General features: G+C 35.8%; 1 protein-coding gene across 4 annotated transcripts in view; it reads right to left on the reverse strand.

The window, feature by feature from the left end:
* Positions 1–13663, reverse strand: part of LOC134530470 (leukocyte receptor cluster member 8) — a 50032-nt gene that overhangs the window by 15737 nt on the left and 20632 nt on the right. For 2 of the 4 annotated variants that reach the window (XM_063365298.1, XM_063365300.1), the window contains exons 8-9: positions 6530–6664; positions 2736–2795 (exon numbers count right to left, since the gene is read on the reverse strand). In XM_063365298.1, coding sequence (XP_063221368.1) covers positions 2736–2795; positions 6530–6664 — 195 coding nt within the window. The remainder of the gene's footprint in view (positions 1–2735; positions 2796–6529; positions 6665–13663) is intronic. The other 2 variants (XM_063365299.1, XM_063365301.1) reach the window with 2 other exon arrangements.

Raw genomic sequence — 13663 nt, forward strand, 5'->3', positions numbered from 1 at the left:
TTTCTGGTCATTATAATTAATTAAAGTATTCTTGTGTAAATTTACTCTGACAGCTCTCATACATCTTACATTTTGTCTCAAATTTTCTCAACAGATATTTACTTAACATTATTTTCAAGCTGTGAAAGGCCATGCTAGTGACCATAATTAGTAGCACTTGTAACATTTCACTGTTTTCATAAAATTACTTAGGTACAGTAAACTCTCGCCAGTCCATGGCCCGAGAATCCGAATTTCTCAGAAATCCGAGGAATTTCCGAAGTGACATGATCGTTACTGTTTTGACGTGTGTGTCACAATTCATAGTGCCGCGTGGCCGTGCTGCTGCTTCCCAATTAGTGCTGTGCTGCACTGCGCTGCCAGAGTGGCAGCTATCTAACGGTACTAGCCCAGCACTTCCAAGGTCAACGTGACTAAACAATCGGCGCGGCGCTCTGCTCATTACTTTCTGTGTAGCAAGAATGGCGCCTGTGAAACGAAAGCACGTGACGTTAACACTAAAACAAAAGGCGGAAATTTGCAAAACGTTGGAATGTGGTATAAAGGTGGCTGTTATCAGGAACATATATGGCATCGGCGAGACTACGGTTTATGACATTAAAACAAGTAGTGCTAAGCTTAAAAAGTTTATGTTAAACAGCGAGTCGGAAAAAGGTTTTGATAACCGCAAAACGCTCCACATAGCTAAACTGCAGGACTTGGACGGTGCCTTGTACAAGTGGTTTTCTTTAAAACGATTGGAAGGTGCTGCCTTATCAGGACCTATGTTAATAGAAAAAGAGAAAGAGTTCTACGTAAAAATGAAGCTCACCGAACCATGTACATACATTTTCAGAGGGCTGGCTAAATAGATTCAAGGACCGGCACGGAATTCGGAAGTTGGATGTATCTGGCGAGCAGAAATCTGCTGATGTAGATGTTGCGAAATAATTTTGTACCAGTTTTGCGAAGCTAGTAAGTGAAAACTGCCTAACCTCCGAGCAAGTGTACAATGTGGATGAAAGTGGTCTGCTGTGGAAATGTCTGCCAAAAACAACATTAGCTGGTGGTAAAAAAACTTCTGCGCCTGGATTTAAGCAAAATAAAGAACGTGTGACAGTACTCATTTGCGCAAATGCGGCAGGTACACACAGAGTAAAACTCACAGTCATCGGAAAGTATGCAAAATCAAGGTGTTTGAAAAACGTCACTCACTTGCCTGTTGATTACAGAGCTCAAAGTAATGCTTGGATGACTGCTGAAATTTTTCTTGCTTGGTTTAATAATGTTTTTGTGCAGAGTGTAAAGGAAAACTTGAGAAAGAAAGGACTGCCAGAAGATAGCAAGGTCTTGTTATTGTTGGACAACTGCCGTGCTCATCCACTTGCACAAGAACTCAAGAAAGGCAACATACCTGCAATTTTCTTGCCCCCAAATGTGACTAGCTTGATTCAGCCCATGGATCAGTGTGTCATTCAAAATCTGAAAATGATATTCAGACGTGATTTCATGAGGCAGTTGACAAAGTATGATGGCAAAATAATTGAATTTCAAAAGAAATACAACTTAAAAGATACTATACGTAATGTGTCTTGTGCGTGGAGTTCTGTGAAAAACGAAACTCTACACAAAGCTTGGTGCAAACTATGGCCTACAACAACAATCGAAGACATGACAGACGACGAGGACAATGAAGAAGACTTTCTAGGATTCGGAGGTGGAGATGTGTCAGGACACACAGACAATACATACACGGAAATTGTACAAATGGTTGAATGTGCTGACAAGGAAAATCCTGTGAACACACTGTCCGTGACAGATCTAAATGAGTGGCTACAGCTCGACAAAGACATTCCTGTTGCCATGTCAATTACAACAGAAGAGATAATAGATGTGATAAAAAAAACCTCCAACGAACCTGAAACTAGTGGGGATGAAAGTGATGATGGTAGTGATGATACAAACATCACTTGGAATGAGGCTGCAGCTGCATGGAACACTGTTATAAAATTTTCTGAGAGCAAGAAAAACTGTTTTTCAATATCGGAAGTAATGAAGTGTCATATTCTGCATTCCACTTTTCTTCACAAAAGAATAAAGGCCATTAAAAAGTCCGACATTCGAGCGCACATGGTGATGCAAGAAACACAGTATCAGAGTCTGTCATCTGCTTCAATTTCTGGGACTGTTCATGTGTGTACAAAAAGCAGTAATTAAAATAACGTTTTGTGTGCAGTTGTGTTTATGAAACAAGAAATTTGACAATTTTTATTTTTTAGATCCAAAACTTGTATGTGTGCGCAGTTTTTATATAAGGGCTTTATCATAAAGGAATAATGTTTTGTGGTAAGTACAATTAATTACCTCATGAGTTTTTTTTTATTTCTCCCGTTTTTCTTTAGTTTAACTGGACTGCGTGTGTGTCTGTCAGGGAATGACCTTGCAGTCTCTTGCCAGCAGCCTATCGCTTTTCTCTCCCGCCCCTCCTCCATTCACTTCCCCTTCCCATAGACTTCCCGCTTCAGCGCACGTCACTTTGCCACCTGCTATGTATAGCTCTCTCACAATAAAGTGCGACTTTGGGTGCCATTAAATTTGCTTAAGATGACTTCAAATTACTTTTTACACAATTTACTACCAAATTGAACAACGGGCATTTAAAAAATTTAACCCAGCAAGGCTGTAAATTTTCAGAAAAAAAATTTCTCAGGTGCTTCCTCTACTATGAATGGACTGTACTGGTATTGCTGACGTACCTTTCTGTTAACTTCCAAGTGTCTTGTTTATTATGATGTTCAGTGGTGGTAGTCGGGTGTCTACAGGCAACAGAAAAATTAATTTGGTGACTTTTTGGTGACCTTTTCAAGAAAAGTTGATACTTCGAATTACACGTTTCATTTTTAGGTAAAAAGTTTTCAGAAACGTTTCACATTATACCACACAGAAAAAAGGAATATTTTTAATGCAACTTATTGACTATGTAATAACATACACTATTGAAAATAACGAAAAAGCAACAAAATATACTAAAAAATATTACACAGTTTTATGTGCTTACCTTTTAATAGTCCCGGGTGTTAGCAGTTGTTATACAAGACCACAATTTCAACACTGGCCAAAATACACTGACAGTTAATATTTAAATTTGTAGGCCTATGTGTTTCTGCACTGTGGATATGGATAGAAACATAATTCATAATTTTAAGCCTGCTTTTTCAAAAATCTTATCCTATCCTCCATGCTGGATTTTCCTCCTTATGCATTTCTAACATCCTGCGTTTTGTAGCTTGCAGTTCCTTCAGTTCTGACTTGGCTTTCCTCTTTGCTTCTACTTCCTCATCTTTCTTCATGTTTTTCATCCTGAGTGCTTCCTGTCTCCTGGCAGATGCATTCCTTACAGAATGGATCATTTTTTTTAGTGATTTGGACATTTTTAACTCCACCTTCTGAATGAACAGAATCATACACACATCTCTGTGCTATCAAAGAGGCTTCCGACAAGTTTTCTACCAGACATTCTCTGTTCACTGAAAAACCCCTCTCAACTGCAGCATTGCCATGAAACATAACTAAAATCTTCTTGCAAAACTGAATCAGGGCATCATTGTCCACCTTCGCCATAGAAATTAATTCCAAAACAAGGGCATCCAATTTTTGAGACCTCCAATCATATGTCTCTATAGCATCTTTAACAGCTGCATTGTCACAAACAATCAAGTAATCTCGTTTGATGCAGTCTGCTACATGTGGAGCCATGTGTCCATTTGACACAAAAATGTCTAATGCAGTGGTAATGCGTGAGTTTCTTAATAGACTACTGATGACTTCAGGCGATAAACAGGATGCTCCTTTAACAATTTTACTTTTGAGTGGAGACTTCACAGTAAACTTTGAAAATATATGTTGTAAGTAACACCTGCATTCATTTCTAAACAACAACACTACAACCTCTTTAAGGTCTTTGCATGCTGCTTTGGCACCAAATCCTATATCTATATTGCTCACAGCTTTCAAGACATCTGAATTGTATACATCAACATTTGTCAGCTGAACACCCGATTTGATGTCTTCTACCACATTTTTCTTCAAGATGCGAGTGCCAATGCCTATCAAGAGAGACAACGTATCTTGATAGACCAGCGGAAATAAAGCATCATTGGACTGGAATTTCGTTAGAAAAGGCTCTAGCTGCAATGAAACTGATAGAAGAAAATCCAACTTTGCAAACAATAGCTTATCTTTCAAGGCTTCTTTCACTCTTACATTAACACTGAGAATTCGGGGGATTTTTCTCTACTGCACTGACATATTTCACAAGTGATGGAAACATCTCAATGGCTCTTTGAAGTACTCTTGAATTTTCAACCCATTTAACTTGTAAGAACTTGAGTGGGAAAACTTCAGAAGCAGTCTTCAGAGTGTATTCAGCTCTTCTAACCGGAAAATCCCTGAACAGATAGTACACAGATCGCAAAAATTCATGTATTTTCCATCCTACTGTAGTGTGTGCTGTTTTATAAGCCCCTTGCACAACATGTAAAGGGCATGTTCCAGTATCAAAAGGCTTTCCATTTCCATCCAGCTCGTTACCAATACTGTCTTGCAAGTCACGTAAAAACTTTAAGTTCACGTTAGGCCCATCAACAGATACTTGCAAAATGTGATTTAGGGGCAAACCTAGATTGGCCATAGTAGTTGTGAAAGTTTCCAACAAATCTTTTGCTGTTGCTCGTTGAAGAAATGTTGATGTCAGGTACTTGGTCACAACTGCATTGCAATCTTCATCCCAGAAACGTACAATCAGATCCATTTGACCTTTCTGACTAATTTTATTTAAACTTTCATCGAGGGAAATAGCAAAAAAATTTGCATTTTTTACTTCATCTACAAGTTTACTTTGAAAATAAGGTCCAAGACCATAAGTAATAACATAGGACAATTTGTCCTTTTGCATCATGAAATTTTTTGCAATCAAATTATCGGGGAACATGTACGGAAACAGTTCAGAACTTGATCCTGAGCCACGTGAAGACCCATGAGTAACTACTTTATTTAAAGCCCAAACAATTTCTGCCTTTGCTACGTCATCCTTCAAAATGAAATTGCCTAGGCCTATGCCAGAAGTACCTGCACATTCAGTTCTTTTAGTATCACTATTAAGTTGTTCCGCTAGAACAGTCATTCTGTGTTTCAGTGTTCATTGGTGAAGTGCCTGTTGCCAACACAGATGGAGCATCATTTTTCTTAGAAAATTGCAGTAATGTTTGCTTACCTTTAGAGATTTCCAGGAGTTTCTGAACATGTTTTTTCCCCTTTTCATGAACTTTAACAAAGTATACACCACCATGGGAAATACCAAAGTCGCTTCTACAAATAGTGCAATAAGCTTTGTATTGTGACTTTTCTACAGGCCTAAGCCAAGACGTCCAATTTCCTTCTATTGCGCAAGGCATTTTGAACCACTGATCTTGGAAACTGCACTTTCCAGGCATTTCTTTTATATTTCACACATATAAATAAATAAACACGTGAAGACGTGTCAATCAGAATTTCCAGAACTTAAGTAAATAATTAACTGTAACTTTTTGTTACAACAAACTCTTCCATGTTCCTAAATAGCACATGATACATAAAAGTCAAGAAATATTTTGCACCAATTACAGAAAACACATTTTGGCCGATCTATATTTAGTACCACGTGCTAAAACGTTGCAGTGGCGATTAATTAGAAAAGCACACATCGATTTACTGGTAAATAACGCACGGAACGTTTTTACTATAAACTCAGTTAACTGGCACACAAACGAAAACGTTTTCTTTCCGGTTTTATATTCACAAGAATTACAACTACATGACGTTATAATTAGTAAAATCCACGCCACTTTACACAACACAAGTCGGCAGCCATTACAAATCTACGTACAAATCCAAACATCCGTGTTTCGAAGACAAAGGAAACAGCAAACAGGAAAGCACTATCGATTAGAAGATATCAACGTCTGCTTCCGCGAGACTATCGATGCGCATATGTCGATTTCTACACCCGCAAACTATCGATTTGTATCGAAACGTTACGTACGACGGGTAAATAAACATTAATCCGTGACTTCCACAACAATTGCGCCACTTTTTCGGTACTTCCGTGACCAGCGCTTCATTTTAGTTACTTTTTGGTGACTTCCGTGACTTCCGTGACCTGTAGACACCCTGTAGTAGTAGTACATGTTCATTGACTGTACCAATCTTTATCTTTTAGAATTTCGTTTTATTTTTTTTAAATTTATAATTACAATTTTTCAAAAATCCCAAGTTTTCAAAAATTTGAAGGTCATAAAACCCTGACACCCACGGATTTGCAAGAGTTTACTGTAATATATTTGTTGAAAATCTTTCTGAGACAAAATATAAAATGCAAGAGATCTACTGTCATAAACTTACAGGTAAAGCCTTCAATTAATAGTAATAACAAGAAAACAAAATAACCAACACGGTTTGTGAGACAAAACTTTAAGGAATTTATATTTTAAAAAAATACCAAATCGATTCTCACCCCTTGTTTTGCTTGTTTTTTCCCTTCTGTTTGTTGCGAGGCTTGAGAGTCAGCCGGTCCGTCACTCGAATCCCATCTCTGCTTTTGGTTACCCTCAATGGTTTGTAATTCTCATCACTACTAGAAGAGCTGTTGCTAAAATAAGAAATGCATAACAAATTACAAACCCACCCTAATGAAACAGAAAAGTTGCATTTTATTTTCAATAACGTAAATTAATTAATTTTTAATAAAATATAACCTTACCAAGATCACGATCATGCACTTCTCACAGTTGTGCAAATATTTTGCAGCAGTATAAACAATCAAAAGTTCAAAACATTCATTTTCTATTTTGATATGAAATTATTATATCATAATATAAGTCATTGAACAAAAAATTTTAGGGTTAAATAAATATTTGAATACCTTAGAAATGTTCTGTGAAGAATATTATTTCTTTAGTCCTGTGACTAAGGTATAGTTGCTGTAAATTTATTTGCGTTTCAATACTTTTTTTCCTCCCAAACTATTCTTCACATTTCTGCATTCTTCCTCTATGAATTTGTTTGATTAAAACTATAATTTATCTATGAATTTGTTTGATTAAAACTATAATTTAACTTCTTAGCAATACTTGGTATCTTTACATTTTCAATATGTTATTGACAACCAATAGAAATATATTTTTGTATTTCTCCAAATATTAAATTTTTTTATTATAAATTTATTAAATCATGTCAATGCATAATAATGCTCAGAGGATTAATTTTGTACTGGTGAGTGGAGATCAATGTTTTTTACATGTTAAATCTTGTGTAAATTTAAGTTTTTTTACATATTTTAATAATTATGTAAGATTTGTAAGACGTAATCTTATTGTTAAATTGTTTACTACTGTTGATTGAGATATCCAGGAGCGACAGTTTGGAACATTAGTTGATGGTAGGCTGACGAACGGGAGTCATGTTTCATTGTAGTTCCAACTTTTGGAACAATTAACAAGTTGATAAAATTCATTGAATATTCCAACTGCTACTATAGAAGAAAACTGCTAAGTTACGTTTTGGTAAAGCAAGACATCATTGTATGGAAATCTGCTAAGTTATAGAATAATTTATATCACAACGAACTTGATTTACAACCGTATATTCAGTTACTAATGAAAATTTGAATTTGAAAATAGTGATTTGTGAATTTGATACTTGGCAAGACTATGCTGGAAAATAATATTGCTTAAAAAACGTGAATGGTAACCATATTTCTAAATGTTTGCTTTGTGTCGATTATATCATGACATGGTGGCCACTCACAGTGACCAAAAATAATCCCTGATTTTTCCCTGATTTCCCTGATTAAAAATTCAAAATTTCCCTGATATTTACAATAACAAAAAAAAAACATACTTTTGATGAAAAAATATAATATTATAGGAAGAGATTACACATATTTTAGCACCCTGCTGTATTTTCTTCATTATATACATACGGAAGTTCGTTAAATAACATAATACATTTTTAATATGTCACTTTACATTATAGCGTCCCTTTCAATGACCTGCAGTCTGTGTTTTGTTTTATGTCTAGAGACCGGAAAAATTCGCAAATTCATTTCACGATAGGCTAAAATACAAATACATAGTTATATCTCAGTGCTGCCTCTGCTATTGGCTACTACTCACCTGGATGACTCTGGGCCAATGAGAAACACCTGACCAAAGCTTTATCGAATCTCAGGCTGCTACGTTGGGACGTCTCACAAGACAGCAGCCAGTAGGTGGCATTTGACAGAGAGTACGCAGAACTAAGGAGTTCATCCTACAGGTCATTGAACCCGCGAATTTTTCCTGTCCCTAGTAATGGGGTATTTCAGTGGCGAGCGCTCAAATATTTTTTCACACAACTTTTGATAACTGTTCTTACATTCATTTTTGAAGTGTAACATTTCTAGTTGTGAAATATTCTTAGTCTTAGTACTCTCAACAAGGGATAACAGTACAGTGCAAATTTTACCTTGTGTTTGATTTAAAAATGAAACAACTAATAGATAAATCTTCACTGCATTACAATCAGTACTCCCATCTGTAGCTAAAGCAAATGGTTCACTTACTAAAGATACAACAGTTTCAATTTAGTTTCACCAGCCATATACTCCACTAAGGCAGATGTTTTTGCTCTCGCACAGCTGTATTTCTGTGCAATTTTTGAGTCCGGAAACATAGCTCTATACAAATTACCCGAATGATCGGCTACTGCTATCGGTAAATTGTGTTCTACCAAAAAACTTTAAAACAATAACTCTGCGTTTGTTACTTTTGTATCTTCAGATGTAGCGAAAAACGGCGATATAGATTTATTGCTCGCCACGGCTTTAAAATGTTCTGCATGTTTCTTTGATTTAATATGCCGTCTACAGTCATCCCTTCCAACATGTGCAATCGAAAAGTTACACGTGCATACATTACAAAATGCGTGGCGTTCCAAAACATTTGAAGATGAAAAGCATGGCCATTCTTTTGAATAGTTTGGTCGAAAGTTCTGAAGAATAAGGTTCTTTTTTTTTTTGCCCCAGATACACATTGTTCTGTCACACGCTTCATTTCTACAACCGGCACTGAAGAACACAACACTATCGAACAACATAAAATGGTTTCACATCTGTAGACACGACAAAAACACTTTGATGAAAAAAATGGCTTTCAAGAAAGTAATTAATACAACACAGGTTAGCCAAAGTACCGTACAAAAATTATCGTGATGTAAGTAGCTAACAAACAAAAAGTCCGAGAATATGTACTAGTTGTATCGTACAACGGACGTAATACCGTACCATTTCTATTACAAAACACAAGAATTAATCTACTTATTTCGACAGTACAGGCGCACATTTATTAGTTCCGTTATGTGCGCAACCACGTGATGTATTCAAACTGCGTTCACGAAATACGCACACCAGAAACGGAATTTTTTCCCGTTACCCAGCAGCACAAAGCCTCGTTTCCGTTATAAACCAGCGATGTTCCGTAATTCAGTGTTAAATCTGTAATAATTACGAAAAATCCGTAATGGTTGGCAGCTCTGCGGAAATATAGATGACACAAAAAATTCCCGGTTATTAAAAAAATTCCCTGACATTTCCCTGATAATTCCTGATCAACATGATTTCCCTGATAAATTCCGGTTTTCCCGGTGAGTGGCCACCCTGCATGAATTTAACAAAGAATCCTACAGGCTGTATCCAGTTAAGTGAATTTAAGACAGTTAAACATTGTTCGTCTAGAAAATCATCCATCATATAGTGTCGATACTTCAAAGTAACATGAAATGAGGAAAGGCACTAATGTTTGATTGATACAATCAGCAGTATCAAAACCAATGGAAGGACTTATAAAAAAAACAAAATATGATGGGTATATAAATTTCTCTGCTACAGTATGTACGTACCATTGTAGATTGGATATGTTTATGGTAATAATATCTTAGTGTGCAGTTGTTCGAGTTTTATTGCGATTTCAATTTGCAATTGTTTTTGTACATTACCGTGTTATCTCGCATAATCGTCATACTTTTTATTCTAAAATAAAATTTGGGGTGCGACGATTATGCTGAAAAAAAATTTTTTGTTAGGTAAAGTTATTCATGAAAACCTAACCAACTAATGGCAAGTACGTTTATTTAAAAAGTTAAGTTTAAAAGAGCACGCAAAACAATTAAAATTAATAATTCATGCAACAAAAACCTTTCTTCAACTTTAAATAAAAATAAAAAAATCTGTGACCCGAACGCAAGCCACTTGAATCTATGACGTGAACTAGCGCGTAACTGTCGTAGTACACGCTTGCCACGAAAGAGTGCAGGCCGTCAAATGTAGTTGACTCGGCACCTGACAGAGAGCGCGCAAAGCATGCAATCGGCGAGATATTGATATTCGACTACATGCGCGCACTCTATACGGACAGCAACATAACCAAACACAAATGATGTCAACTAGCGCTGGCTACATGTTTATAAACAGTACACCGCGGCGACCAGATAAAGATTATAACATTTAAAACTTCTTTAAAAGAAAATATACACGTCAGACAACTTCAGAGCTGCCAACGTCAAATCACACCCATCAGTAATGACAATTATATGAAAAAAGTACGCGTAAATCATGCACGATAATTTTTTTCCTGGGGCATTATGACACACTCACAAGATAAAACAAAGACAATAATATGTAAAAAATGAAAAATATAGGCCTATGTATATGAATACAATGCAAATTAATGAATCTAAAAAAAAAAAAAAAAACTTTTTAAACAATACAATCATCTGAATATGTAAGAAATGTCAATAATTTTACTGGAAATTTTGAATCTTCAATTCAAAGTATACAAAGTTAAACTTCAGAACTACTGTTTTTTTATTTGTTTCTTTTATTCTGGTTGGATAAGAACTGTCATGTAAACAAACAACCAAAGACAAATACAAGGACTTGTAAATAATAACTCTGCGTTCGTTACTTTCGTTTCTTCAGATGTAGCGAAAAAACGACAATATAGATTTATTGCTCATCATGGCTATAAAATGACCCGCATGTTTCTTTGATACAATATGCCGTCTAGTAATCCCTTCCACCATGTGCAATCGAAAAGTTGCACGTGCATACATTACAAAACGCATGGCGTTCTTAACAATTGAAGACAAGCATGGCCATTCTTTAAATTTTTAAGTCGAAAGTTCTGAATAATTGTGTGTTTTTTTCCCAGGTACAAATTGTTCTGTCACGCGTCATTTCTAAAACCGGCACTGAAGAACACAACACTATCGAAAAACATAAAAAGATTTCACGTCTGTAGACACAACAAAAACACTATGATGAAAAAAATGGCTTTAAAGAAATAAATTAAAACAACACAGGTTAGCCAAAGTACCGTACAAAAATCATCGTGATGTAAGTAGCCTTCAAACCATAAGTCCGAGAATATGTACCTACTAGTTGTATCGTACAACGGACGTAATACCATCCCATTATTATTTCAAAACACGAGAATTAATCAACTTATTTCGACAGTACATGCGCACACTTACTAGTTCCACCAAGCGATGTATTCAAACGGCGTTCACGAAATACGCACAGCAGAAACGGAATTTTCTCAGTTTCCATGCAGCACAAAGCCTCGTTTCCGTAATAAACCAGCGATGCTCCGTAATTCGGTGTTAAATCCGTAATGGTCGGCAGCTCTGCAACCTCGTATTTCCGTTAATTAAATAAGTATGTGGTAATGTCCGAATAAATATTAGATGTATACTTTAAAATACATCGTTTTATATGGAAAAGATTCCTACACCGGTACACCGCAGCGACGCAGACGATAAGATAAAGGAAATAACATTTAAAAACGTCTTTATAAGAAAATTTACACATCAGACAACTTCGTATATCCGTTAATTAAATAAGTAAGTGGTAATGTCCAAATAAATATTAGATTTCTACTTTAAAATACATTGTTTTATACGGAAAAGATACTTACACAAAGCGCTTTGCATCTAATAGCGGGCCAAAAACATCATTCGACGTTTACGCGAGAAGTTTTTTTATTCCAATTTTGACGGCCTAAAATATGGGTGCGACGATTAGTATGCAATAAAAGAGGGTATTTGATTTATTTTTGTGTTCATGATTTAGTATATACCCAGAGGTATAACTGGGATAAATTCTCTATTTTGTTCTCTCACTTGGCTAGTAATTTGTGTTGAATTTACATTTATCTTTGATTCAAATACAATCTCAAGTAACATTGAAGTTTAAGAATGCTTGATGTTTTGCCACGTTGTAACTTGTAAATGGCAATATTATTATAACATTATAGCATGAATATTGTTTCATGCAATACAACCAATGGAACACAATTTTGGGACTTAAATGTTTATGGTATTTATTTTAACTGTTTAACTATGTGTCCTCTGGGAATATGGTTGATATACTGTTTTTTTGTAGTAAGTTATACATGCAGCCAGTTAAATGTTCCAAATTAAACATTGGTAATATTAAACACAAAATAACTTTATATTCCAAGTAATTGAAGTTCATTTCTCATTTTGTCAATTGTGTTAATAAAAGTGGAATAGATAATGAGAAGCTATTTTTGAATAATTTCAAAGATATTTGTTTCAAATACAACATAATTATTTTATTTACCGTGTTTTATCACAGAATCGTCGCACACGCGTAATCGCAACCATATATCATATAAAGGGGAACTTCTTATTACACGGGTTCGTATTAATGAGACTTGACTGTACTAATAGGAAGCGATTTACAACAAAACTCCACTGTTATAACCCCTCACGGTTGCCGGGAATAGGGTTGTAATAGAGGAGGGTCATAATAAACATTTTGGACCAACCGATTCACCCCTCACCCCTATAAATCCACATATGCAATTTTTCAAACCAAGCCCGTGTTTAGTCGTCTCCGGCACAAAATTGACGATTTTTCAAACTTAAATATTAATTTATTTTAATAGACATCTTTCTAACAGAAAAGATACCCAGAAAAGCGTGTTGGATCAGACCACCCATTATCACCAAAACGAGCATAAACACGGCACAACTGTATCGTTTGTCATGAACATGTTAAGAAACAAACTTTTTTTTGCACTGCGAAGCCATCTTTTTGTCAACCTGCTGGAAAATATAATCGCCTGAGCTGCCAAGATAATCATTGCCGGCTGCAGTTAAGACTTCTAGATGGATAGGTAGGGTCTGTGGGAAGGGGGATAAAGGTGAGGGGAAATCTTGAGGCCCTGCTCCATTTCAAGACTGATTTTACCCTAACAGCAGGACAAAAATGATGTGTCTGAAAATCTTATGCAATGCATGCTGACCATATTAACAGTCATGACCATGGTATCTTTACACATCAATTCCACATTGACAAAATATACAGTAACAGACTGCACGGAGACACAAAAAAATTATATCTATAGCATATTTAGTTTCACCTTAAATGAGGAGAAGAAACTACTTGGTTATCGCTTGGCAGTGGAATGTCAAAGGGCTGATAGACAATGAAGAGCTACCAGTTGCTACGGATGGTGGGAGTGAGGGGACATCACTTCAAGATAATTTACAGCTAATGTTACAGCCAGTAATTCCAATTATTTAA

This window comes from Bacillus rossius, chromosome 3 (assembly GCF_032445375.1).
Source record: "Bacillus rossius redtenbacheri isolate Brsri chromosome 3, Brsri_v3, whole genome shotgun sequence".
Classification (NCBI taxonomy): Eukaryota; Metazoa; Arthropoda; class Insecta; order Phasmatodea; family Bacillidae; genus Bacillus; species Bacillus rossius.